Here is a 26493-nt window from a genome sequence, read left to right as displayed (position 1 = left end):
GTACGTATATCTAGGTGATTAGAGAATAATTGTTCAGAACCTCATTCTTACAGGTTTTCACTTAGCGACATCATTAGGACATCAGGTCTGTAATTCCCTCGGTCTTTCTTCATCTCTTAGGTGACATTGCTTTGTCATCTTTAAGTCCTCTGGGATCTCACCTGTATCCTACAATGCCCTGAAACCTATCCTGTGTGAGGCAGAAATACTTGGGCCAGTGCTCTGATTCTCCAGAAGGAGCTTCATCAGGCCCTGCTGACGTTTTCCTCAGTGATCAAATACCATTCGCATTAATGTTTCTCCTCCTCTTTCGGGGGCTGGTGGGTGGGTGAACATGCAGTTGTGTGATTTTTTTCATTTTAATAAAATTAATTCTGCTAAGTATAGGGTCACAATTATTTTATTTATTTTATATTTTATTTTATTATTTTATTTTATTTTATTATTTTATTATTTTATTTTATTTTATTTTATTTTATTTTATTTTATTTTATTTTATTTTATTTTATTTTATTTTATTTTATTTTATTTTATTTTATTTTATTATTTTATATTTGTTTTATTTTATTTTTTAACAATGACTAAAGCAGGCTTTAAATGCTCTGCCTGTCCTTAAATTACTGTTTCACATCACCTTCCATGTTAAAACAAACTTTGCCTTCTCCCGTCACATCTTCTAGATCACATGCTAGTTATGGGTATTTTTAGGCTTCAGCCTTTTTTATCTTACAGCTGCTTTCTCCTGCTATTCCTCTATTTGGAGTCTTAGGTAAGCACCCAGGTTCTGCGTAAGCACCCTTCTGTTTAGGTTCCTTTTCCTACTTCAGGATGTTAAAGAGCTCTTGACAGCGCTTTATTGTGTATATATTGGTCTCCACATATGCTCCTCTCATTTCCCATACAACAGGATAGTTTCTTATTAGGACTCTGACCTCAGCTCTTGAGATGTCTCAGATCTCTTTTACCCTTAAAGACATCTATTCAGAGATCCTGCCCCATTTCCTGAATTCAGTTATATTTGCTATTTTATTTCTTAGAGTTGAAGTGCTTTAGCTCATTTTACAGAGGACTGGCATTAAACTGCATTTCAAGCAGGAAAAGCAAAGCATCTGAACAATTGAAAAAAATCATAGCAGCTCAAGAGATGCAAAAATTCACATTCACGTAGGACTGCGGGTGACCAGCTCCAACTTCGGCCACCTCCATGCAGCTTTGCCTGCTACAACCCGCCAGCTCACAGCGAGAACATCCAAGTCACTTCTGAAATAGCTCCATCTCTTCAGCCAAGTGCTGCGTCAGCTCTTTCCTGACACAGTGAAATCAGTAGGGATCACTTGAGCAGCGCCAGCCAGAATCATGAGACAGCAATGGCACTCTGTGCTGTGTGGAGCCAGAGCTTTACTCTGTAATGGGACGCTGGGCATTCAAACGCTGCAGTTTTATTGCCCGAAGCACAGCATTGAGATGCTACGGAAGAACTCATTTCAGCAAAATAAGGCCGGAGATCGCACACAGGTCTGAGTCCTTCAGTCACATCTCACAAAACACAGCGTTAAGGGTCCGTTACGTGCCAGGACTGAATTTGTCTGTTTTAGTAGGGTGAGCTGAATTCATCTACACAGCAGCCTGTCGGATCCTGCCCCGAGGAGCTGATCTGAGCTCCAAATGAGGGCCAGGCAGCTGCGTACGGTGTGCAGGGGCGCTGGGCCTGCTGGCACCAGAAAGGCGGTGTGGAGCCCCAGCCTCCATGGGGGCCACAAGCGTGCCTCTCACACCTCCAAACGTGCCCCTTGCCACAGGCCACAGCCCAGAGCCAGCTCAAGCAAGGGAGCAGAGCCACCAGCCGCCAGGGCCCTGTCCTCGAGGGGACGCCGGCCCGCTCAGCACGCAGCAAGGCCATGGCTCCTCTGGCTGGGCCGAGACCCCCCAGCCCAGTGCCATCGTGGTGAAAGAACCACACAGCATGGCCTAACTGGTCATTGCTGCTCTTGTGAGAGGCGGGGATGTGGCTCGGTATTACAACACAGAGCTGATGTTTTCCAAACAAAAGCTAGACACCTCCTGGTGTGCACAGACAAGGCACCTTGGTAAAACAAAGCCATTAAAATGTCTACATGGGCCTACAGATACAGAATAGCAGAAAGCGTAACTTGCAGGGCAGCCAGCCTCAGGCTTTCAAGCAAACGCTCCTTCGAAAATACTTGCTGTTGCACTCCTAGCTCCTGAGGTGCTGTTTTTTAAAACCCACTTTGTTTTTAAGGTGTTTTCCAAGCTGAGGAGCACTGGTTCTGCAGATCCCGCTGTCCAATTTAAAGGCAGCTTTTGGAGGGCTGCTGAGTGATTTTGCCCAGAATGGTTTGTCAGGGCTGGCTGCTGAGGAGTCAGAAGGTCAGCCTCTGCATGGGGATTTTGTTAGTTAGATGAGGGGGACGAATACGGGGGAGGATGAAAAGTCTTCTGGCAGTATCACTGTTGGAAGCGTAAGTTGAAAGAGGCTCTCTGTAGTTCTTTTGACTTGCTTACACATTTACTGCACCGCCAGAGAAGGGTGAAGGCCTCTCAGAGTGTCTCATGTTGAGAAGGAGGAAGCATGGCTAAAAAAGTACTCATTTCTTAAAATTCTTTCCCTATTTTTAATTCATTGTCTTGCAGAACTCCAGAGATGATACCCGCTGCTTCTCCTCGAGTCCCCAAACTTGTTACCTTAGTAATTCAAACAAATGGGCTTGGTTTGCTAGTTTACTCCTGACAAACCCATACTGACTGTCACTCCTCCCATTTTCTCGTTGAAGTTTGCAATACTTTCATTATCTAACTTGCACGTAAGGACAGCAGTCTTAACAGCTCCCCTTTCTACAGGCCTTACCTATAGACAAGCCAGCCTGTGGCTATTATAAAAGCAGAAAACCTCCCTTTGGGACTGTAATTACCTCCCCTTTGATGTGCAATGAATGAATTGGTCATTATCAACTGCAAGAGATTTACGTGTGACCAAGTGAAATGACATTTACAGTGATGAGAAAACTAGTCATGTCTGCTTGATGGGAAGGGTGTGTGGCCTCCTCTGCCATGGGCCTGTATCCATGATGAGTGTCACCCCCCAGTATGCTATGAAAAAACATGTTTTACGATAACAGCAGCTTCCTGGCACACCCCCCTGCTACTTGCCAGCTCTGAGGAATAAAAGGTTTTGAACACCATCTAGAAGACACCATTTCAGGCTCCAATGTGGCAAGGCCTGAGCTGCAGGAGTGATGTAGGAAGTCTCCCACATGAGAAGGGAGGAGGAGATGTGAGATGCAGTGCCTGTCTTCTGTCCCTGGTTTAAGGAAACTGCTCAGAGATCTCACTTAGCTGTGGGTGCCACTTTGGGAAGTCACCTCTACTCTGCTACTGAGGCTTCAGAGCCTTTTGAAATAGCCCGGGCAGATTTAGGCTGCTGTCATTAAACCACGGAGGACAGCACTCTGGGCATGTTTCAGTTCATCCTGTAGGCTTACACACAGGAGAGAAGCATCCTCAGGACCTCAGATCCCAAACAAAGACTGAAACTGGGCTCTGAGAGAAGGAAAGTCCCTTCCCTCTGCTTTGGCACTGTGTAAGTAACAGAATATTATGTGAAAGAAAGATGAGCTCTGGAAATCAAGATTCGACAAGAAGCCACCACAAGACACTACAGCAAAAGTTATCTATTTTATTACAAAACCAGAATCAAACAGATGCCTTTCAGTCTAAAAATGCCATAGGCAGAAACGTGATGAGGCAGGATAAGTTCAATACAAACTCAGGCTGTGGAAAGCAGTGCCTTTGTATGAATGAATCCCACCATAGCGCAGTCCCTCCAGCACACCATGTCCTTGGAGAATCAGCACAAAAGGAAGGGGTTTTGTTTCTGGCAGGAGGAGCAGATGACTTGCACTGTGGAGCCCTGGTTCTCTTCTCTGTCCCAGCTGTTTTCAGTCGTCATCCAAAGTAGAGCTGGAGAGCCCAGGAGGACTTGTAGGAGGAGAGACACGTCCAGGGTCTGCTTCCAGGCACAACTCTGACACTGCCCTGCCCCAGCTTCAGTAGGATGCTACTGATGCAAGGCAGAGCAGAACATGCTTACCACTGCCACCCAAGGACAAGTGTGGCCTGGCAGCCAGGGGGACTGGCCAGTTACCTGGCCAGAAAAGCAACAAGGGAAGAGGAAAGCTGAGGCACTGCTGTTGTGATGAGTATGGACTGTATGGACAACTCACTGGATGGGTTATATGAATCAGGACCAGTGCTGTCTGTGTGAGCATCCAATGCACAAACCCAGAACAAGTAACACAACCCCTGTCCAGCCATCACACAGCCACGGTGATTGGGTCTTGCATGCCAACGTACAAACGCTGCCACAAGCTGCTCAGAGGCCTGTGTGAACCCCAGGTCAGGAGGCCGGGACTTGGACTCCTCCCATGAAAATAAAGGGGGAAACAATATAATGCTTGGATCCCAATCCATCCATGAAGTCAGCACTAGCGTAATGTGAATACCCACCAATACCAGAGCTAAAATCAACAAACAACCCTTGTTAGGCTTCCTTGAAGAACTCATTCAGTTTTAATTGCAAACTACATGTGAACGCAGGCCTTTTAGAGGGGAAGAATGTGAGAATGAGAAAAAGGTCTGCAGAAGGATAATTAAGTGGCAGGCAGCAGCACTGGCTGGCTGTTTTACTGATATTTCCAGGAGAAAAGATGCAATGACTTTTAGCATCTCTGCACTCCCTCCCCTGATCTTGTGGGGCATTGCCTGCCCCTGCTGGCTGGATGACAGAGCTCCTGAAGGCATCCAACCGTCTGCTTTTGCTGGATGCAACTATGCATTAGAAAACAAAAAACAAAAACAAACAAAAAACAGCAGCCAGACCTTTTAATTTCTAAAACTAGCGAATAAAGACAAGAAGTGTTTTTTTATACAGTTGGGTTCATTCATCACTCCTACAATAGGATTAACGAGTGACAGGGATGTTTCTAACTATACACTAAACCAAATCATTTCAACACACAAAAGATGTGTGCTGGACATTTAAAAAGAGGAGATGCAATTGAGAAATGGGAACTCGCGGTCCAGAAAAGCACATACATTGTATGTGAGGAACCATGAAGATCCAGCAGCAGGATCTGCTCATATTAAAGAGAGCTTTTCTTTACATTGTGGTGGTGTAACGTACACTTCAGAGATTACCAGAGGTGTTTTCAACCATGTCAAATGCTTTAATCAGCTCCAATCTACTTCCCAGGGGAAGAGTTATTATTGCTATTAAACTGTTATTTAAAGAAAGCTTATTCTTTTTTCTAACTTTCCATTTTGTCAACAAGGCACTAACTTACTGCATCAGGCCAGTCCTGCTGTGATGTGTTTATCTCAAGCTATCATCATGGTGACTTGCCACAGAGTGAAGACGCTGTGTTGTAACATTTTTTTACCAAAGCAGCAAAAGCCTCAAGTGACAGGCCCAGTTTCTACAGTAACACAATGCTTTTACAAGCAATTGTTGGTGTGATCTCCTATTAGCATGGCACGATGTCATCTCTGACTACAGGTTTTGGTCCAGAGATGAGTGGCACAAAGATTGCCAGGTCTGAAGTGGGAAGTTGCTCAGAACATCCCCTGTGAAGCGCAAGTGCTGCCAGAGGCTGAAAATGCACAAAACAAAGTAAAACATGGGGTGTCCCACCCCACTCTGCCCAAACCCAGGATAGCTGATCCGCTGACTTCACAATTGCATCTGACTGAGATTAAGAAGACAACTTTGGAAAAAATGCTGGTGGTTGAAACAGCTCCTGTGGGCTCCAGGAGCACCAGGCTCTTTGATCCAAGCCTTCACTGTTCTTGTAACATGCCACTGGAGTATAAAAGCATGGGAGGCACTGGTGCCAGAGAATCAGGTGAAGTGGGTACTCTAAGCTAGACAGACCCTCTGCTGTGCAGGAGAAGAGCTTGGGATTCACAGCCACCAAAGACAAGAACAGCCATTGCAGACAATCCTTTACTAGGGAGCACAGCCCAAGCTGTAGAGTTGCAATGTAAATAAACCAGACTTTTGGGGACCGGCGGCATAATTGTGTCTTTCTGCACTGACAAGTATGTTCTTTGCTCTCCAGCAAAGCAATAGGCAGGCTGATGCTGCTTTTAAGCAGGTTTCTCAGTATTTTTATTGTTTTACACCATACAGACGAACACTTTGTCAGAGAAGAAGATGCAGGACATCACTCCGCTGACTCTGCTGGGGTGTATGGCTCCCATGTCCTTACAATAGTGTTAGATTTCCAGGACATGGCACGTCTTTGCTAAGCATGTCTTCTGAGCCTGGATAGCAATGCATTTGCAATTCATTTCTGCCCGATTCGCAGAAGGTGCAGAAACTACTTTTATATTTCCTTAATACGACCCTTTCCTAGCCCTACTTTAAGCAGCTTTGCAGTGCACCACTACTGAGGTGAAATCTGTGCTCTCTCAAAAGCCCCGATGCCTGTGAGTTGCACAGGGCTGTGCAGTAAGAACAGAGGGGGTTCCCAAGAAGCATTTGGTACGTGGGGCACTGTGTGCACACCTGTGAGCACAAATAATGCTGATATGCTTGCTCCTTTGTGCACAGGGATGCTAAGGAGATCGGTTTGCAACGGAGTGGTGGATTGTGTCAGAAATGAATGCATTACCGTAACCCATTAAATGCAAAGTGTCCCTCTAACCCTAACAGCCTTCAAAAGCAAAGGGAGGAACAGAACAGTGACTCCAACCCCTGTACAAGACAACTGTACAATTTACATACATATTTATATACAGTATATAAAATTCTCTTTCTTTGAGTCCCAGTGAACTCAATTTTAAGTCATCAGTAGCTGTTCCAATTTTTAAAAGTCATGATCCTGTTTCCCCCCCACTCTCCAAAGTATTAGATAATGGCATTGAAAAGAAATTAAAAAACAAACCCAAACCCAAACCAATTATTAGAAAGTGCAAACGTTCTGGGTGCCACTTCTGCTACGTTGGATGTTGCTGATGCTGCATGCTTGCTCACAAGCAGCAAGGTGTCTGTCCGTCTGTCGCTGTATCTTTCTTTCCTCTGGGTCGGCTCCTGCCTTCCCTTCCCGTCTTCTGCTGCTACACCAGGCGGCCTACTGAGAAGGGTGGGGTGGACAAACAGAGGAAAACAAAACAGAAGCAGGGAAAGTGAGGAAAAAAGGCAGATTAAAACCCAAATGGCTCCCAACTGAGGTAAGATCCAGCACAGCCTTTGCTGCAGCCAAGGCCCCAGAAGGCTGAGATCTCAAGTAAGCTGTGAGGCTGAGAACAACAAGGGGCTAATGAGACAGCCTTGCTGAAAAAAGCGTCGGCTGAGTCACACACAGCCCTAGGGACTAATGTATTTTTAAACATGAACCACCACTTTCCCTCACCCTCCCCCTTCTTGGAAATGGGCATGCGGTCTGGGCAAAACGCTAGTCCAACATCACTCCCTCTGCTCTTCTGCCTGTGATGGCTGATGCAGAATCCCACCGCTGTAAAGCTGCCCTGGAGCCACAGCCAGCTTCCACAATCCCTAGTCAGGCAAGCAGGAGGATGACATTTAAGACCCGTCCCCATCTCTGCAATAACAAAACACCGCAGTTTCCCTGCTTAGCAGTTCTTCAAGACTTGCCTGCACCATGCCCTCTGAAGTCTACCATGCTGATGAAATGGAGAGGATGCAGCGAGGATGGAGCTGGGAGCCCCACGGCCCTGCTGATCTGTGTCCTAGGGAATGGTGCAAAGGTGCTGCTTAGAGAGTCAGACAGGTACCCACATCCTTGTGTTCCTTTCTTCAGAAAGTCTTTTTTTTTTTTTTTTTTTTTAAGTCCCTTATCAAAAGTTAGGAGAATCAAAGCTCTTATGGGATCAGAACAAGTGCACTGTGCGAATTAATTACAAGTGAAAACACAGGGAAGAGAAAGCAGAAGTATGGATTTGGTTTTCATAAGGGAGAAAAGTTACCAGGCAGGCCTCACTGGGACCAGTGCTAACTGACATGCCCCACACCAAGTGGGGGTCAAATGCAAAATTACTTCAGACTGTCATATTTGAATCTGACTACACAGCGTTGCTTAATGCTCTCACAGCGTTCAATGAGCAGGTTGTAACAGCAGCAGATTGACTTCAGTGTCTAAACACGCAAAGCAGTGCAGGAGTGGGGAGCGAGGATAACCTGTCCTTCACCAGGGACTCTGAGTGACTAGGAAAGAGTTTGAAGCCATAGTACATGATTTTTGGAATGCCTTTTCTCAGCTTTTCAGGGCAGACAAAAATCAAATACATGCTCAGAACTGAGGACACACCAGGAAGCATCACTGTATCAATGCACAAGGCTTAGCTCGTCCTTATCTTCAGTTCTCTGTTCAGCCCATCTCAAGGGGAATTCGCAGCAGGACTAGATAAGGTACCCACAAAGGGGTGGAGGATAGCAAGAGGTATGAGAAGATTTCTATCACTAAGCAAATACATAGCAAAGGATTTTTCAACATGGAATGGAGTCTAACCAGATGTATGTTGGAGGGCTAGAGAACAACAAGTGTCAGGGGAAAGACAGGCAGGGGAGAGCTGCCCACCGCTTCTCACAATACAAATTGCGAAGCACCCATTGACACCATGAGGCAGCAGGTCTTAAAGGAAAACAAACGAAAGTTGCTCTTCACACATGATGAAAGGGTGCAATTCACTGCCACAAAGTGCAGAGGAGAGAAGACCGTAACTGGGACAGAGAAGAACGTTCATGGGAACATGTCCATAAACTAATACAATGTAAACACAACAAATCGCCTAAATCATTGCTTGCTAGAAGCAGGGAGAATAAGGCTAGGAGAGTGTTCATCAAATACTTGCTGTGCCCTATTCTAATTCCTAAGCAATGTGCTGTACGCCACAGCTGAAGACATGATCTGGATTTGAGCTGATGCAGAAGAGCTGTGTGTTATTATTATGTTCACACCTCTTAAGAACAACCTTGGCTTCCAGTTGTTTATGTATTGCTATTTGTAAACATAGGAGAGCATGAATTCTGGGACATATAGTTATCATAAAAAAAGGGAAATAAATATTTTGACAAGATACTCACTGAAAGGGTTAAGGCCTTGTCTTTTTCCACTGGGGAAACTGCTCAGGCTACCTGTAAAATCCAAGAACCGTGTTAAAGGCAATAAATGCCATGGCATGCCAAGGAGCATCCCCACCATCTGTGCTGGCAGACAGGCTCCAAGGAGCTCCTCCGTTGTGGGTGTGCACACAGGAAGCCTCATCAGCACTCCTTAAGATTCACATGCAGGAGTCAGACCAATGTGCTCGAGATGACAGATGCTAAACACCTGGTGCTGCAGTATCTGAACATCCTGAAATCCAGAGGTGTGGTGTGGGCAAGAAGCAACAGTTACAAAGTTAAGCTAAACTGTGGAAGGAGGATGAGGAAAGGAAGGATACAAGTAGTGCCATGAAGTTCCCCCAAACAGGCATTGCTAACCGCACGCAAAATAACGCCACGTAAAAAGCAGGCAGCCAGAAAAGTGAAGGTGTAAAACAGATAGGCCAAGTTTGCTTAATCTCTAGTGATCGAACGCTTGGGCACACAATCCAACAGGTGCCTAAAATGAAAGATCTGAACTCACATCTGGCAGAAGGGCAGAACAGGCTGTACAGTTATGACCGTGTGACAAGACACAGGCACGTGCACCCTACACCAGATGGAGCTAACGGCAAGGGCTTTCGCCTCTGCAAGAAACCAGTTCCCACGATGTGCTGGGTACAGACAGCTCAGGGAGTACAGGAGCTCAGCACTTTAGAAGGCATGTTACAGTTCCTGATAGCTGCTTGTTCTTTATTTCAGACGAGGGTCATCAGCTGGAAATGGGATCTGCTGCTCCCACCCAGAAGAATGTTGCCACCCCCACACTGGCCAGGTTTAAATCATTGATTTGTGCGTGCATCTGCCACAACCGTATGCTTTATTTTGCACATGAAGTGATTTCACTTGCACCAGTGATACAGACACTCACATCTAAAGAAAACATTGCTCTGTTCAAGAGAAAGATGAGCAGAAAGGTAGCAAAAGGATGGGAGAGTGGGGAAACTGCAGGAAGACAGATGCTGCACCGTAAGAAAGGGATGGAAACACCAGGAAGGAAAAGAGAGGGGGAGAGAAAGGTGGGGGCAGCTGCATTTAAAATGGATTACAAAGCAAAACCTGTTTGGCTTTAAAAATTGTTAATAAGAGAAACTGTATAAACATAGCAAGTGATTTCAAGGCCCCCAAACGCCAGCCTCGTATCAGCCATCTGCCCTGGCAAGATCAGAGGAACCGCTGTTAACTTATCCCTGTGCCTGTACATAAAAAGCAGGGCTCTGTTGCCAAGAGGCAGATTCTTCCAGAGCTAATTGGGACTCACCCAGGGGCCTGGCAATAAAAACGCAGGGCCTTTACAAGTGGCTGCATCCTCGGGCAGCCGTTCCCCTAGAGGGTGCTGCTCGGCCACGCATGGCCCCACGCTCCATCGCCTCCTTTCGCCCGCAGCCTACCTGCGGCTAAAGCCTCCTCCTTAGGGTCTGTGCTCATCCCTCTCGTGTCGACTGCATGTTCACATGTGGCTGGAAGCTGGCTTCAGCAGCTCTCACAGGTTTACATGCCCCCACCCCAAACCGAAACAGGTGACGTCTTTCGTGCTATTTACTCGGTCCCCTTCCCAGTACAAGCAACTTGCACATGCAAATGAGATGTCACCAAAACAAAAGAAAACTTTGGAAACCGCTGCAGCTGAGACTAGTGTGCGTTACTGTGACTGTGACCTTCAGAAAGACTTGGGAAGTTGATACAAAGGGCCTAAAATGACAGTGACACTCGAGGCTGGGCATGACAGACCTTTCCAGCATGCTGGCAGGGCTCTGTGCTTTCTGTGGGTTTCTCCTAAATACATCCACACAGGGAAACTTGACTACCATAAAGCTGATCACTTTCCACTCCAAAGGCAGAGAACATCATCTTCAGTCAGCTGCCTTCAGTATAAACACAGGCCAGCACGTGTAGCTATACAGAAGACAAAACCCCACCAGTGTAATACCATACCGAGCATAAAGTTGAAATGAAAGAGAGGAAGGTGTATGGCAGATGGTGACAGCAGGTAAATAAAGTATGCCCAGGAAGCACTTGGGTATTGCAGAGGAACATCCCATCACTCAGTAAGTTTCCTAATGGAAAGTATTTACTCAGCCTCGCAAGTACACTCTTTTGGGTAATAATTCGCTACAATGAGGCCAGATGTCTTTCAAAAGGAAAAGCCGCAAGGAAACCCCAGCAGCTTTTTATAGGTAGAAGTAATTCCTCTAACTGACTGAGCAAACCTCTCACCTTTCATGGGAGAGAAACACACCACCAGGAGCCCTATCTTGTGTCAACACAACACTGATGTCCTGATTGATGCTAACCCTCAGGATTAAAGGTGACAAACTAAAGCATCCCCACGGAGCTCCAAAGGCAGATATCTCAACAAGGCAAACAAAACCAAGCACTGAACCAGTGCAGCTTGTTTACATTCTAATCTACATTTAATTACAATTAGTTGTACTCTGAATTTCAGTTTTGTTAACTCAGCCACTGCCTGGCTATATACAGCAAATGGTATTTTACGGTTTTCTCAGAGCCTCTCAGACTGTCATCGCTTCCTACCGCTGCCATTTCAGAGGCCTTTCCCACATGACTGCTCCTTGCTACCAGTTCCCACACAGCTGCTTGCATAAGTGATGGAGTATCTTCATTCCCAGAGGTCTCCCCAGGCACAAAGAGGATCAGTCACTTCTGCAGATACCAATTAGAAGGGTCTCACACAGCACTGAATTAATTCTGCTGTTTAAATTGTCCACTATTTTTCCTTCTTTCTGTAGTCTTTGCTCCAGTGGAAAGTGACATGCCCCATTTTTAATTAAGACATTTTGATCCCATTTCTGAATTGCGCTGCTGGCACAGACGGTTGCCTTCGAAGGCTGGCTCTTTGTGGTGACCCCATTCTGAGTGCCAGGAATGGCATTTCTCCATCAGAGCTGCTCCTGATAGAAACGCATCTGGTTTAAGCAGAGGGGCAAGAGCTGTGCAAAGTGGCCACCAGACCTCGCAGATTTCCCAGCAGCTTTTTGGGTCGTCATAAGGATGGAAAAGAGGAATGGTTTCTAGCTGACTGGACAGCTCTTTTCCTTACAGTAGAACCAATGACTGGTAGCACCCACACATTAGGAGACCACAGGAATCAAGAACCTGCTGAGAAGAGGAAGAACGACAGAACTATGCACCTTAGACAGATTTGATCCTAACCTGGAAAGAGCTCAGAGTCAGTCTTGTCCTCATGAACATCCTAGATGAATCCTTCCAGAATCTTTTCCAAGAAATTTTCCAAGAAATCTTTTCTGTTTTGTTTATCTATTAGCCAAGAGACAGACAACAGTGCTGATTTATCTATGCCCTGTGCTTCCACCAAGCACCACCATTTCCATTTTTGGATGGAAATGGTCACAAAAAATCAAAAGCTGACAAAAATGCAGAAGCCTTAACATTTGTTCTTCTCACCATCCCAAACCCTACAAAGTTTGTATTAAGCTTTATTTTCAAAATCAGTACAAGTGTTCAATTTACCTAGCAGGAAGCATGCTCACCTGGAGTGGTGACCCAACTTGCTCTAGTCCTTATGCTGCTGGATACCAAGTATGATTCGGAACATTTGAGGCAAGTTCGTTAGTAATGAAGTATATCAGCTGGAAATGGTGACTTTTCTTACATCCCTCAAACTCTTCCCTCATCCAAAACCAGACCAGAAAAACCTTTCCAACAAAGTTTTTGTTGAAACAAACATTTCCGTGAGAAGTTTTGGTTTCATCTGACTGGCAGTTTACAACAGAAAGTACGTCATCAAAAAGCTTCCCAACCAGCTCTTGGCTTCAACCCACAGTGACCTCAGCCCAAGCAGATGTGCGGAGGCCATGGCATAGAGAAAGAAACACAGAGAAGAAACACATGGACTTAGTTGGATGATTGCATGCTCCCATCTTTTGGAATAAGAGGATGTTGGAGAAAAGATGAGCTAGAGGTTCTTGTGAATACAAATTCATGACTCCTCACAAATTCATGACTCCTTTAAAAAGATCTATCACAAATTTGTAAGCTGCACCTCTAGAGTACTCACATGCTTTCCTACACATTGGTATCTGCTCCCTGCACTGGCTTCCTCTACTGCTTTTTAGCCCTTGTCATCCTTCAGCTACCTCTAGTCCTTTAAGAGTTTTCCTTCCACAAAACTTAGGCGTTTACCTCAAGGCTTATCAGGCCTCTGTTTGGTATGTGGAGCTACGTGATTAAAAAAAGGTCGTAGCCCTTTTTTGCACACAATTCTGTCCTCATACAATGTAATAAACCATGAGAAGTCAGGCTGTGTTCTCAGCAAACAGTGTGGGAATCAGGCACTCACAACATGTCTCCCTTGCTACTTTCTTTTCCCCTTCACTCGAGCTCAAAGATTCTCATTTTCTTCCTTCTCTCCTTTTTTCCCTCCTTCCATAAACTAAATTCTGAACAGTCAGTTGGCCAAGGCAGCAGATTCCAGAGAGTCTTATTCCAGGCCAAACACCAATAAAACTAATTTGGCATATTCATCTTATTGGGAAGGTAATAAAATTAAGGAACAGGACTGCTATTTTGGTATGTCATTCCTCAGTAAAGTACCAATGACTAAGAAAAAAGCTTCCACTGAGCTAGGGAAGCTGAAAGCTTCTCACAGCTGACAAATAATGCAACAGCCTTGTTATGATAACTGAAACATTTGCAAAGCACCTGGAAAAGGCAACTTCCCAACACTCAAATGCACTCATTCCCTTCTCACGCTTGCTAAACCCGAGGAAAGGACTAAGGAAAGGTTAAGCCTAGAAAAAGAAAGCTAGCCACCCATCCCGAGCAGCACGATGGTTAGTTACAACAAGAGCTGTCCGCACAGCCAAAACACCTGCACAGGAAATTAGTCCCCAGGAGTCTTCCAGCTTGCCTTCTCCTGCCAAGCAAATCTACCCACAGTCAAGAATGACTGATAATTATTGAATTTGGGTTGAAGAGTTTCAATTTGCAAAAATTTCCAAAAATATCAGTTTGGTCCAGGTCCCAACAGCAGATGAGGTGAAGACGAAAGGAAGAAAAGGAAGGAGGGTGGGTTGGTTGCTCAGGCATTGAACAGAAAGGAAAAAAGTTATTCCTATGTCCCATTTCTCTCCGATTTTTTAAGTTCAATTTAACTCTGAAAAAGGGCAAACACACATTTCTGCACTTTCTTTCTGAGTTGTTCTCTGTGCGTCATCCACTCTCCTGCATACTGGATTTAGCAATGAAAATAAATATTATTTCTGTTAGTCAACAGGGTCTCTGGAGAAGGACTGGGTCTGTGCTGGCTCATACACCATCCAACCTATATGGCTGAGGCAACAAAATACTGTCAGCAGTGTATTACTCAGAAAGGACCTGGTCTGAACTATGGTTTCCAAGGACTTTTATAGTACAAGCCGGGTACTGAGCAAGGCTCAAATTTTTGCCCTGTATCTGTATAGTGCTTAGCACAAAGGCCTGTGTTAAGGACTTTAAGACATAGCTTAGTAAATAATGAACTATATTTACAAGACAGGATATTAATCCCTCTCATTTTCCCATGCAAACTGTGGCACTTTTCAATCACCTGGGGGGAAAACTGATTCCTGAGTTGAACGTAACTCCACATCAGTCTTTTATTCTCACAGGATGGGGAAGGAAAGGCACTCACCTCCTTCCTTGCTGACTCCCAAGCACCCCTTCAGCTCCTGAAGGGAGATAGACTTGTCCTTGTTGAGGTCACAGTAGTCAGTGAAACGTCGGGCGCATTTCTTAGGCTTGGCTTTCTTCTTCACGTAACGCTTGAAGGGCTTCAGCTCCCGCTTGTTGATGTCATTGCTGCTGTTGTTGTCCAGCTGGCTGAAGTACCAGTGCACCACTCGCTCCTCCAGCGTGTGGCTGGGGTCTGGCTCGGAGAACCTGGAAGGGAGGAAGCACAGGCCCCTGACAAGTGGGTGCTCTCACCAACACTGTCAGGCAGATGCTGAAGAGCCAGATCTGCTCACTCAGAGTGTGAGTCAGGCACACACTATGCCATATTTAAAGCAGCATAAACACACAGGTCTTACAATCTCCTTTTAGTTGAGCTCTTTTCAGAGAGAGAGAGGGAAAAAAAGAAAAAAAAACTTTTTCTAAAAATGTCCTTTAGCATTAACAAGTGGTGCCAAGAGATTCCTGGAGACTGATACCCTCAGTTACTACACTTCTCTTCACACCAGTTGCTGAAACTCTGCCTAATCCCAGAAGGATCTCCCTTTAGAGGGCAAAAGGCAGTCTCCATGGTCCTTTTGACCCTTGGGCTCCCATCCAAATTACCAACAGGAGAACCATGAGTACTAGCTATCATGGTAGTTTCTGTGATATCAACATCCAGGCTTCAGAAAGGGAACAAATTAATTTAATGCAAGACACATTCATTATTTGAAAATGTCCTTGGCAGGATGCAACATTCTTGCTGTATCTATTTATATGATCTGAACTCCTGTGCTGTATTTCCAGCATATTTAATGCTTTTCACATGGTTGATTTATACACAAGAATTCCACAGCAGACAAGCACCACAAATCCATTAAAAGTAATACTACGGAACTGGCAACTGCAGTTTGCTTCATTTCTTACTCATTCTGATATTACAAGTTTGACGTTATTTGGCTCACATTTTCTTTCTGTGGACAATAACAAAAAATATCAGTGGAGGAGGAGGACAAGAGGAGGAACAGCCACAGCTGAAGATGCATGAGTAGAGAATGCCGCCATACAACCTCAAGCCATTTCTGAACAGCCACTATTATGTTACACTATTTACACTGTATCGGGTGTTTTGCAGCAGCAGCTGGAAGGGTGTTATTCGTCCGTGATACAAAGAACCAGGGAAGAAACCCTTTCTAAAGAAGTATTTTTAAGAATTGCACTAAGGTAGCCCGTCTTTTCTCCATGTGATAAACGTATGAGTAGAACAAGCTGAAAAGATGCTGAGACTTGAGCCTTTTTCCTCCCAAGCGTACAGCATTTCAGTGCATGGAAATTAGTTGACAGGCAGTCAGACATGCTACACTGGCACTGGTTGCCCTGACTTATTCCAGGAGACACCTCCAGCTGCTGCCTAATTCCTTCCTCAGCAGTGAGAGAGGGACAGTTGTGTGCTGCACGGAGCCAGGTTCTGGTGTGAGCTCTGGGCACTCGAGCTGGTGGGGAAATACAAACCAAGGTTCAATTTCACTAAGGTCTGCTATAAGATAGATTTTAAGACCATCATCAAGCTTATTTCAGAGACTGGTAAGATATATATTTAAATGGCCACTGAAGATTTCTTCGTTGGGTACCAGAAGGGCAAAAATCCTTTTGACCTTCCCATGGGACCGCTTCTTCCTCTAAAATGCAGCTACCAAACCTGAAAAATAAAAATTCCAACCTACAGCCGTGGTAATTTACATCACTAGCATGAAAGGTAGCCCCTACCCGGAGACATCTGGATCCCCCCCAAAAGTAAACACACGCTGGGGAGTGGCAAATAAACTGCACGTTTTTCCCAAGGTTTTCGTTGAGAATGTCTCCTTCATCACTTAATTCTTAGCTGAGAAGCAGCCTGGCATTCAGTTGCAGCATCTGGTCAATGTACAGTGGGATAAACACTGTGGGGGAGAAAGAAGAGGTTGGGAATAAATTTGGCTTCGTTTTGGGAGCCAAAACACAAGGCAAGCCCCTGGAGCTACCTATGGACAAGCAGAAGTTGCAAAAATCTCCCCAGGAAGCTAAGGGAGTGCCTGGATTTTTTAGAGCCTTGAAACTCTATGTGAAGACCAGAATGACAGGAGAGAATAAAAACACATCCTGTGGCTTGTTTTTATGACATTTATAAACACAGCCATTGGCCTCTCTCCCTTTTGGAAGCGAGCTGGCTATCACTTGAAGACTAGCGTGTTTCCAGCAGCCACAGGGAAGAACCAGAAGTTTTGTATTGCAACGGAGGAGCTTCTGCTTTTGCTCCGACATAGGAATACAACCCAAGCTTTTGCATGTGAGGTTCCCCTGGTCCACACGTTGGCCTGCCCTTTGCCCTAACCTTTTTCTGAAGGCGCAGATCTGGAGAGACAGAAACAGAGAAAAGGGCAGAGCATCCCTAGCACCAGCATTGGAAAAACAACAGACAGAAATGCAAGCTCCTCTCTACCAGCTGAAGAGACACTCGGCAGCAGGACTTAAAAGTGCCTTCTTTTTCAGAAATACACCAAAGAGGAGCTCTTGTGAGTTACCAGAAGAGGCAATATAGCTCACTCCAGCACTTCCATAAAGAAAACCAAGGCAATCCACAGGCTAATACAAATACATTGACTCATGAGGTGATGATTTATCAGTCCTAGCCATTACAAACACGCTGAGTGCTCATACCCAGCTCTAGCATGCTAATGGAGCTGAAGTTTTATTAGTTTAACTGCTGTGACTGCAGGAGGAAGGAAGACACAGCCATTACTGAGTTTTTACCGCTTCCCGTTGGCTGGCCTACCAGTACTGCAGTTCCTGAGTTGGTTGCCTGCCCTTTCTGATGGCCATCCAGAATCCCAGCACAGGACGGACACAGAGGATCCACATCATCTCAGGCTGGCCATATTTCCCTAGGTGAATTGTGAAATTACACAATACACTAAGAAGGCCAAGGTTACAACACCCTATCTAAATATTTTGACTGTGATGGCTGCCCACGCAAGACACTTATATTCCATCCATGAAACATGCGTTGATGCAACTTCACAGTATTTCTAAGCCACCTAGTTTTGATGATGTGCTATGGCAGCAACCATACATGCTGGATTAGCTGAAATATATCTGGGGGCTCAAAGTGTTCTGCCAGGGGAGAGTTTTCACGTGTATTCTTGGGGAATTTCCTTCTAATGCCTCTCCATTGCTATTCCAAGAGAAACGAATCAGCTCTTGGATGCAAACCTAATTTGTCGGGCTGCATCTCCACTCATTCAGACCACAAAGGAATCAGAAAACTCAAGAGAGAATAAAACTGCTCTGCACATTCCCAACTCCCATCTCTTGCTCTAACACTGGTCCCATGAAAATCCACTGAACTCCAGTCTCTCACGGCAGTGCGGTAACAGCTTCATAAGATCTAGTAAAGACAGACCCTTACAAAAATGCAGATAGACCTCTTAGGCTTCTTATGATGACTACATAAAAGCCAGCAAGTTTAGCTCCATTATGCAGCATAAGGCCACTCACAGCCTACCAGGGAAGAGAAGAGTGGTCTGTCATTAACAGCCTAGGACAGGAACCTGTTAATTCAGCTTTACTAACTAATTTGTCGGCATCAAGTAAATAACCTTCTCTACGTAGGCTTTTGCTCCTCCTCCTGTGTAACATGCTGTCAGTTCCCTCATGGGAGAATAATTATTTCTTAGGTGGCTAATGCCTGGACATACCTGGGTTAACGTACTACTACTTTTAACACTACTATTTTCCAGCTGAGATGCTGCCACAGAACACCTTTATATCATCTGGTCTAACTGGGGTACAAGCAAAAAGCAAAGAGGCTATGAAAAAACACGGATGTGTGCTTTTGCAGCTGTACTAAATTCTGGAGCAGAGGGAGAAGAATATGCCAAAATACCACCTAGACAGCTTGAACATGCACTTTGCATGCAGTCTATAATGCTTTCCAGCCCTTGAGGCTCCCTAGCAAGAAAGGAGGGGTTAACTGAGTGGGAAGGAGCAGGAAGGAAGGAAGGGTAGGTATAGAGGTATAGGTTTAGGTATAGGTATAGGTTTAGAGTATAGGAGAGCAGCAATGTCAGATATTACTTACATACCAAACCATGTACAGTGTGCAATCACGTTATCCTCCATAGGAGTGTACCATCAAAGTTTAATATGCCCCACTAAATTTTACTAACTGAAGTCCATTCCTACCAAAGCCACCGCTCTGCCCATGTGCAGCCCCGCTGCATGCAACTGCACACTCAATATTGTTGCAGTGACAGAAAACCCAAATACAAAATACTGCTCTGGGAGAAAGCAAGGTTTCCAGCTCTAAGTTCCCAGCAGATGATCAGCTGTTTGAAGATATTTAGAGAACCTGTTCCTTTGTAATACAAACTTTATTCAGCAACAAGAATGGCTGAGGCGGGAGGAGGAAAGGGGATTAAGACCAGACTAACATCACCTAACTACAGACTGCAAACAGGGACTATAAACCAAATGGAGCTAATTCCAGGATAAAGGTACACTGACGTGTGAGAAGCTACTAGCAGAAGCAACGGAGTAGAAAAAAAAAGTTAGTCCAGCTCCCTAACACATAAGGTATGTTTGTAGTCAGGAAGCCTACAGGATTTAAAGCTGTAAGTTTCTAAGACTTAAAAGTAGCTTGCAAGGATGTATGCCTTGCTTTGGTGCTGTTGCTGAATGAAGGATGGATGGAAGCTACAGAAATGTTAGGGCTGGTCTTGCCAGCCAATGCCCACGAGAACACTGATGATGCCCTCCAAGGTTCCTAGGGGGAGTAGTGGGAAGTGGTAAGAGTTTAACAAACTGAGGTAAAATTCACGGTTCTTCTTGCTCTGCTCCCTTTTGTTGTTCTTTACGGTTCTCTCTCATAAAGCTCGAAGTCCTAACCGTGGAACATGGCTTGAATCAAAGAAGATTACTTTAATGAAATTGTGAAAAGGATTGTGTGTTTGTTTTCTTATTCTCCCTTTCCTGTAGTGAAAGAGTCAAGAAGCTAACAAAAAAATAAGCTGTGTTCAGACTAAACAAAAGGTTAGTGCACAGTCCAAATTCATTATGGGGAATGCATAATTCCTCTACAGTTAAAACTGAAGCTATCTTCCTGTTACAGACTCAGTTTCTTTCTCTCCTCCCTCCGGCTAAGTTGTGTATGAAACATTATTCAGAACACAACTTTTCTGAAGATCGTGGAATAAATCATTTAGAAGGTTTAAAAATCAGCTCCCTTCACTCCTCATTGACTTTTAAAAGATCCTCCTCTTGCATGAACTCTCTCATATCTTTAATTAGGCTAGGATTTCCATAGGAGCATAAAGAGAATTTCATATCTAACGTCCATTGAATTGCAATAGGAGTTGGGCATTAACTTCCCCATACTGTTTGAAAGTGTCAATCTTTATTAAAACACGGTGCAACTTCAGAACACCCCAGAGATGTGCTGAGCTTTACTGAGCCTGCTTCAAACTGCTCAACTGCAGCATGAAAGGGAACCTTGGGGGCAATTTTCTGAAGTACATTTTAGGGCTATTACATGGGAAATAATTGGCAACTTAAAATGAAGGGGCACAGCTACCAGGTTACATGATAAGGGTGGCTGTTGTAAGCTGTCCTTTTAACCTAAAACTCCACAGGGCATTAATATTTTTGCTGATGATGTAACAAGCTATAGTGCACACATTTGGGCAATTAAAATTCTGAATCAAGGAATAGTTTCTTAAGTCAGGTAAACCTAGGCTGGGATTCCCTTTGAGATATTCTAGTTTAGACCCCATGTGATGTGAGCGTGCCACACATTTTATTTTCTCTGACTTAGAAAATAGAATAAGATGTACTAAAGTGAAGTTAAAAAAAAAAAAAGTGATGCTCCTATTATATAGGATTTATACATGAACAATTTCAACTATGCATCTTTTCAAAAAGGATACCAAACACTGGTTAATAAACTCATTTCCTACAAGCGCTCCCTTAATTACTTTGAAAACATACAGTAACAAGATGTGCCTTGGAGTTATTACATAAACTTAAAATTAAGAATGAATTTTACCAGAGATTTTCTGTTTCAAAAGTCTAAATGAAGTCTATTTGGCTATTTTGCTGTAATATAAACCAGGGCCACGAGGAAGGGAAGTTCTCATCTCATTTACATTATTGTAAAGCAAGAGTAACTCAATTAAAGTCAATAGCTTTGAACTTGCTTAAACGAGACAAGACCTATAAGGGATTACAAGGTTGTTTTAAGCATGCCCAATAAAAAAAAAGGTCTTATCAGGTTTTACTTACATTGCCTGCAGCAATCCAAATTGTACAGCCTCACTTTGCTGCTACTAGATTGTTTTCGTGTGTGCCAAGTATAAAGTGTGCAGTTTAGCACAGCTCTATGTAGTGCTCTAAAGGCAGATCTCTATCATTTCTCCTCATGTTCCTCCTTTCCCCCCAAAGAAAAAGTAATAACACACTAATTGCAATGCCATGGATAGCTTTGCAGCACATATAGGTAAAGTCTTGAAGACGCTCAGCAAACACAGGATGTTTTCACTCCACATATTCAGGTTCAGACTGAAGGCTGTAGGGTCATCTAATCTCATTTCCTGTATATCATAGGCACAGAACGTGAATCAAATTACTTTTAAGACCATAACTTGGGTTGACTAAAGCAAGTCTTTCTGAAAGGCATCAGGCCTAAGATGAAAGCCTTAGAGAGAGGGAATCCATCACTTCCCTCATTACTTCATTCTGCCTTACAAATGCCCTCGCTTTAAAGAAATTTTGATCACAAGTTTGTTTATATTCAGCTGATCATGTTCTTCCCTGTTAAGACTAAAGAGCCTGCAGAGCTTTTGTCCCTGTGGAGATACTCGGATTATAAGTAATCATCTTTCAACCTTTTTTTTCTTTCTTTTAATACACTAAGGAAGCCTGAACTCCTCAAGACTCTCACTGTTAGGCTTTTTCAGCCCTTAAAACTTTGGCAAGGCTGTTCTCTGGCTCCCTATTTTAATGTTAATATTAGAGGTTCATATTGTAGGCCAGTAACATCTCCCTGCTGCCATGGAGAAATGGAAATACACCCATAAAACACCTAAAACTCCTACTTGCTACTTGTTCATTTTTTGCCACAGTCCCACACTGCAAGCTCATATCCAGAGTTCAATGCACGTAACTATTCAGTTTGGGGTACTGCATCAATTCCGTCCCCATTCTGGAAGTGAGGCCCTACATTCAGTCCACACACCCAAAACGTCCACTCTGCACTTAAAACACATGGGACAATAGAAGGGGACAACTGGCCTGGGGATACAGCTTGTTTGCATCAAGTTTGCCTGGCCTTCCCTCTGCAACGGGCATAAGCTTTGCTGATAATACATTTTAAAAGTACTTTAGATTACCAGCTTCATTTGTTCAGCCTCTAAAAGAGCCCCAGAAGATGAAATAATGAACAGAAGAAACAAAAATGCTGTAAAGGAACAGAAAGAGGTCAGCTACAGAGGAAACTAGTACATGTTTAAATACAGCACCTGTTCTGCCATCATTATGACGAAGATGGAGAAGAGCCTGAGATAAGTGAAGCTCTCCTCACAAACACAAATGCCTCAGCTGACATTAAGAAAAAACAGACCTCCTGCTTTCGTTTTCAACATCACCTTCTCAGCAAACCTGGGCCAGGGAGGTACAGGATGAGCACTGTCATAAATCAAATATTTTGTTAGTTCTTAAGCCTGGAAATGAGTTGATTAGCCATATGGGCAAAATACCCATGGAAAAGAACTTTCATTTCTAGTGCCAAAGTGAAGTTAGGTCACCTAGTAAACTTCCAGATGTTCCTAAAGAGAAGACTCCAGACATTTCCCACATTGGGAAACTTGGAAAGCAGGATTCATTGCACAGGGACAGCTTCTCAGCTCTGCAAGCTCACACAAAATGAAAGCTGTACTGATTAAATTTTTATTTAAGTATCTAAAATTCCTTGAAATGCCTTTTTTTTTTTTTTCCCCAAAATAAATGGTCTCATCATATCATGGTGGGATGGAAAATCTTGACACATGCTCTTTGGGTTACGCACCTACCCTAACTGATGCACACGGAAGTTTACGCCAGAGCAGTTTCCCGAATTTAATCATGGCTGTGGGCAGGCAGAATATTTGGGTGGTAGCAGTCTCTCGCCTTACAAAGGACAGACTGCTAAAAGATTTCTTTTTCCCCTTGCAACTGGGCTGCCGACACTGGAGCTGAAAATAAATCAACATGATGACTGTGTGAAGAGCTGGGCAGTGAAAAATTCTGCCAGAAAGGCCTCTATTCAAAGCTGAGAAATACACAAAGCTTGGGGAACATTAGGAAGCAAGCCTGCTGGGTTTATAGAAGTACAGTGGGGGCATATATCTCTGGTCTCTACAATATTGGTTTATATTAAGCTTTATTTTAAGAGTGATGATTACATTGGCTGGGTTTCAGTCCCTGTGCCAAAGATGCCAAATAAATATCAAATACTCTCCAGGGCTTCCTGCCACCCCTACCCACTGCATTTGAACCATGCAAATTACACAAAATTGACATTGGAATGCTTATGGCTGGGAGAGAACGACGTATTTCCCATCCTTGGGGCATTTTTCATCCTGTTTATATGAATACAGACGTGCTAGGCATATACTGCTAATTCAAAAGGTTACAGAATATTCCGTGTGCAGGCACTCAGCCACCAGCCCAATTTGCAAGGTCCAAATGCAAAGTTAGAAACATATGGGTTCACAAGCAATCCATCCTGAAAACAAGAGGCTCAAAGGTGCCACCCAGGAAGTTTTTGTCTTGAGCATTTAAACATGGCATTGCTTCTTCCCTCTGCATTTTGAAAGAGGAGAGCAAGGGACCAATATTACTCTCAAAACATTGGAAGTAACACGCACAGAGGCACCTCCTTCATCTCTACACCCGGAAGAACATGAGCACATTATGTGTTGTGGCATCCCTGCGTGCTAAGCTAGCACTGTCCCCTTTTATAGTCAGGGGAATCCAGAACCATAGAAGTCTTGCCTAATCAAGGCAATACAGCACTTCTTTTCAAACCGCAGTCTGTTCTCAGTAGACATGGCATGCTGCAGCATTGCAGCTGCTGCACTAAGGGGATTTCCTATCATCAAGCAGAAGGGGGAGACAAGACCTCAGCTTTTCTCCAGTTCCCCAGAAAAGCAGACTTCTGCCCACCTCTTTCAACAGGCCTGACCTGCTGCTTCTTCCATGAAGGATGAAGAGGCAGCTGGTCCGAAGGGAGGGTCATGAAAAACAGCTTCTCTCCTCATCTGCAGACGGGCTTCAGCCCCACAGCAAGACGGCAGTGCTAGTGCTGCCAAGGATTCTGTTCACATTCTTCACTCTCCATGGTAGCCACTAGGCCACACGGCCTCCGTCAATCCATTTGCATTTTATTAGGTCTTTTCATGCACCAGGGGACAAAAGAACAAGCCACTTCCTCCCACTGAGCTCTCATTTCACACTTCAAATGGGCTATACTAACCTTTATGGTGGAACAGCTGCCAGGGAGGAGGGGTGGGAGGAGGCACCCCAGACTACGATGACATGACAGAGCAGCCTCTGAAGACACAGCATTAGTTCGTCTCCCAGCAATCCAGATCAGTGGGAATCAGCTCAGAGCATCACCTTTCCCTCCCGCCCCCACCTCACGGGCACCCACAGCTCTGCAGCCACCTTGGTGGGTTCAGCCCAAGTGCTTTCCGGACTCACCTCCCACCCCCAGTAGGTGCCGCTGAGTTAATAGCCTGTACCATGTCCGTAGTGAGAGCATCAAGTAAGCTGGTAATAAATTCAACTTTCTTCCCTTCTGGGCAGCCTGTAGAAAGAAAAGAGGAGGTTCAGTGCAAGAACACAGAAGACCGGTCTCCTAACGCACTGCAGCAAGGATCAGCCAGAACCCCTCATTTGTTTGGAACGTAGCAGCCATCATCACAGTACCCAAGGAAAGGCAAAAGAATCCCTCAGTGGGTTTCTCTGCATGGCAATTTGTCCTGCAGCTTTTGTCCAGCACACACACAGTCACCAACAATATCTGGCAGGAAGGCCGTGTGGTTGGCTGGACGGCCTCTCCCAGTTCCCTACCGGCATAACCACAGGGATGTGCTGGAAGGGCCTGGCAGATGGAGTTCCCATGGTGACACTTGTAGAGAAGTTTACAAAACAACTCATTACCTCCTGGGTCATCTTCCTTTGAAAACACGTCTGTTCTGAGGTCCTAACTGACAGCTTAAAGTTTCTTAAAGCGTGGGCCAAAATGAGCACTGCTGCTTGTACTCTCCCCTTCAGGCACAGAGAGTGCTGCCTGCCGGGAGCTACCACAATAATTCAGTTCTTTTCATGACCACGCTGCATGGGAACTATGTCAGACCGAGTCATCACGTGGCAACAGACCCCAGTCACTGCTGGTTTAGGCAGGAATCGGACAAAGTGCGCTGAAGACAAGCTTGGTAACCATTTCCATGACTTAGTCCTGAGGCCATCCAGTTCCCTTCTGCTATAAACTCAGAATGACATAGTCTCCTGTCAGCCTCCAATGACAGAACTGAGACAAAAATCTTCATCTCCTCACCTTTATGAGGCAAGCTATGCAGTTTTCTTGCTTTTTAAAGGAGGAAAAGCATGCTTCATTTACTACCATATTAATACTGTAACAATTGCTCTAGCCTACCAAAGAACAAATATACTTAACTTCTACCCATCACCTCCAGAGCCACTGTCCCAAACCCATCACCTCCCAACTCCGTTGTCTTCTCTGATTAGACACCAAAGCCATCACCACCTCACTTACCTCTTCTCTTTCCCAAAACCACTGTTTACTACACTGTTTATTCACCTAGGAGAGCATTACCAGAAAACAGTATCGCCTTAGTAATGAGTAGCAATGTTAACACTTTCTGCCTTTCCCAGGCAAGCAGAGAAGCACGTGTACTCCAAACAGAGCAGCAGAAACCTACAATAATCCCTTGACAGCTGAAAGCAGCTTGCAAATTGATCTGACTAAACTCCCTCCTTTGCAGTATTACAGGCTCTGTTCTCTGCAACAGCTAACCAACAGTCCCTAGCCTGTCTCCATATTATGCGTATTACACACACGCACACCCCTCGGCACTCGTTTGGCACATGGTCCAGAAAATGTCAGCATTGTAATGGGTAAGCTGCTATGGCAGCCAGAGGAGACCACTCACTTAAAGGAGCTTTTTGTTGCAGTAATGAGAAGGTTGAAAAACCATTTGCTAGAAGTCATCTCCCTGGGGCCTCAGCATCTCACCGTCTGCAGGAATTAGCAACTTGCCATTTGCTATGTGCAAGCAACACGTTCCTTCCTTCTTTCTTCTGGCTCTTGTGAGAGCAGCCATGACACAGTTTGTGAAGAGGGTACATGCAGGTGTGTAACAGTTTGTGCTCATGTCTCTCCCACCTTAGCCTCTTCTGACTCACTAGGGAATTTTTACATACAAGAACAGCTAATCAATCACAGAATCACAGAATGGTTTGGGTTGGAAAAGACCTTAAAGAACATCTAATTCCAACCCCTCCGCCATGGGCAGAGACACCTCCCACCAGACCAGGTTACTCCA

The 26493-nt window shown here is 44.6% G+C and overlaps 1 protein-coding gene across 12 annotated transcripts in view; it reads right to left on the bottom strand.

Moving 5' to 3' along the window:
• Nucleotides 1-3680: 3680 nt before the first annotated feature.
• The window catches only part of SMOC1 (SPARC related modular calcium binding 1), a 127417-nt gene continuing 104604 nt past the window's right edge, over nucleotides 3681-26493 (bottom strand). For 6 of the 12 annotated variants that reach the window (XM_080595432.1, XM_080595426.1, XM_080595431.1 and 3 more), the window contains 4 exons: nucleotides 24626-24731; nucleotides 14835-15082; nucleotides 9122-9172; nucleotides 3681-7151 (listed from right to left, as the gene is read on the bottom strand). In XM_080595432.1, the coding sequence (XP_080451558.1) occupies nucleotides 7135-7151; nucleotides 9122-9172; nucleotides 14835-15082; nucleotides 24626-24731 (422 nt within the window). In that variant the 3' untranslated portion in view covers nucleotides 3681-7134. The remainder of the gene's footprint in view (nucleotides 7152-9121; nucleotides 9173-14834; nucleotides 15083-24625; nucleotides 24732-26493) is intronic. The other 6 variants (XM_080595433.1, XM_080595430.1, XM_080595437.1 and 3 more) reach the window with 3 other exon arrangements.

This window comes from Anser brachyrhynchus (assembly GCF_964034855.1).
Source record: "Anser brachyrhynchus genome assembly, chromosome: 5".
Classification (NCBI taxonomy): Eukaryota; Metazoa; Chordata; class Aves; order Anseriformes; family Anatidae; genus Anser; species Anser brachyrhynchus.
Note: the sequence above shows the minus strand (reverse complement) of the source record. Positions and strands in the feature narration are given on the sequence as shown.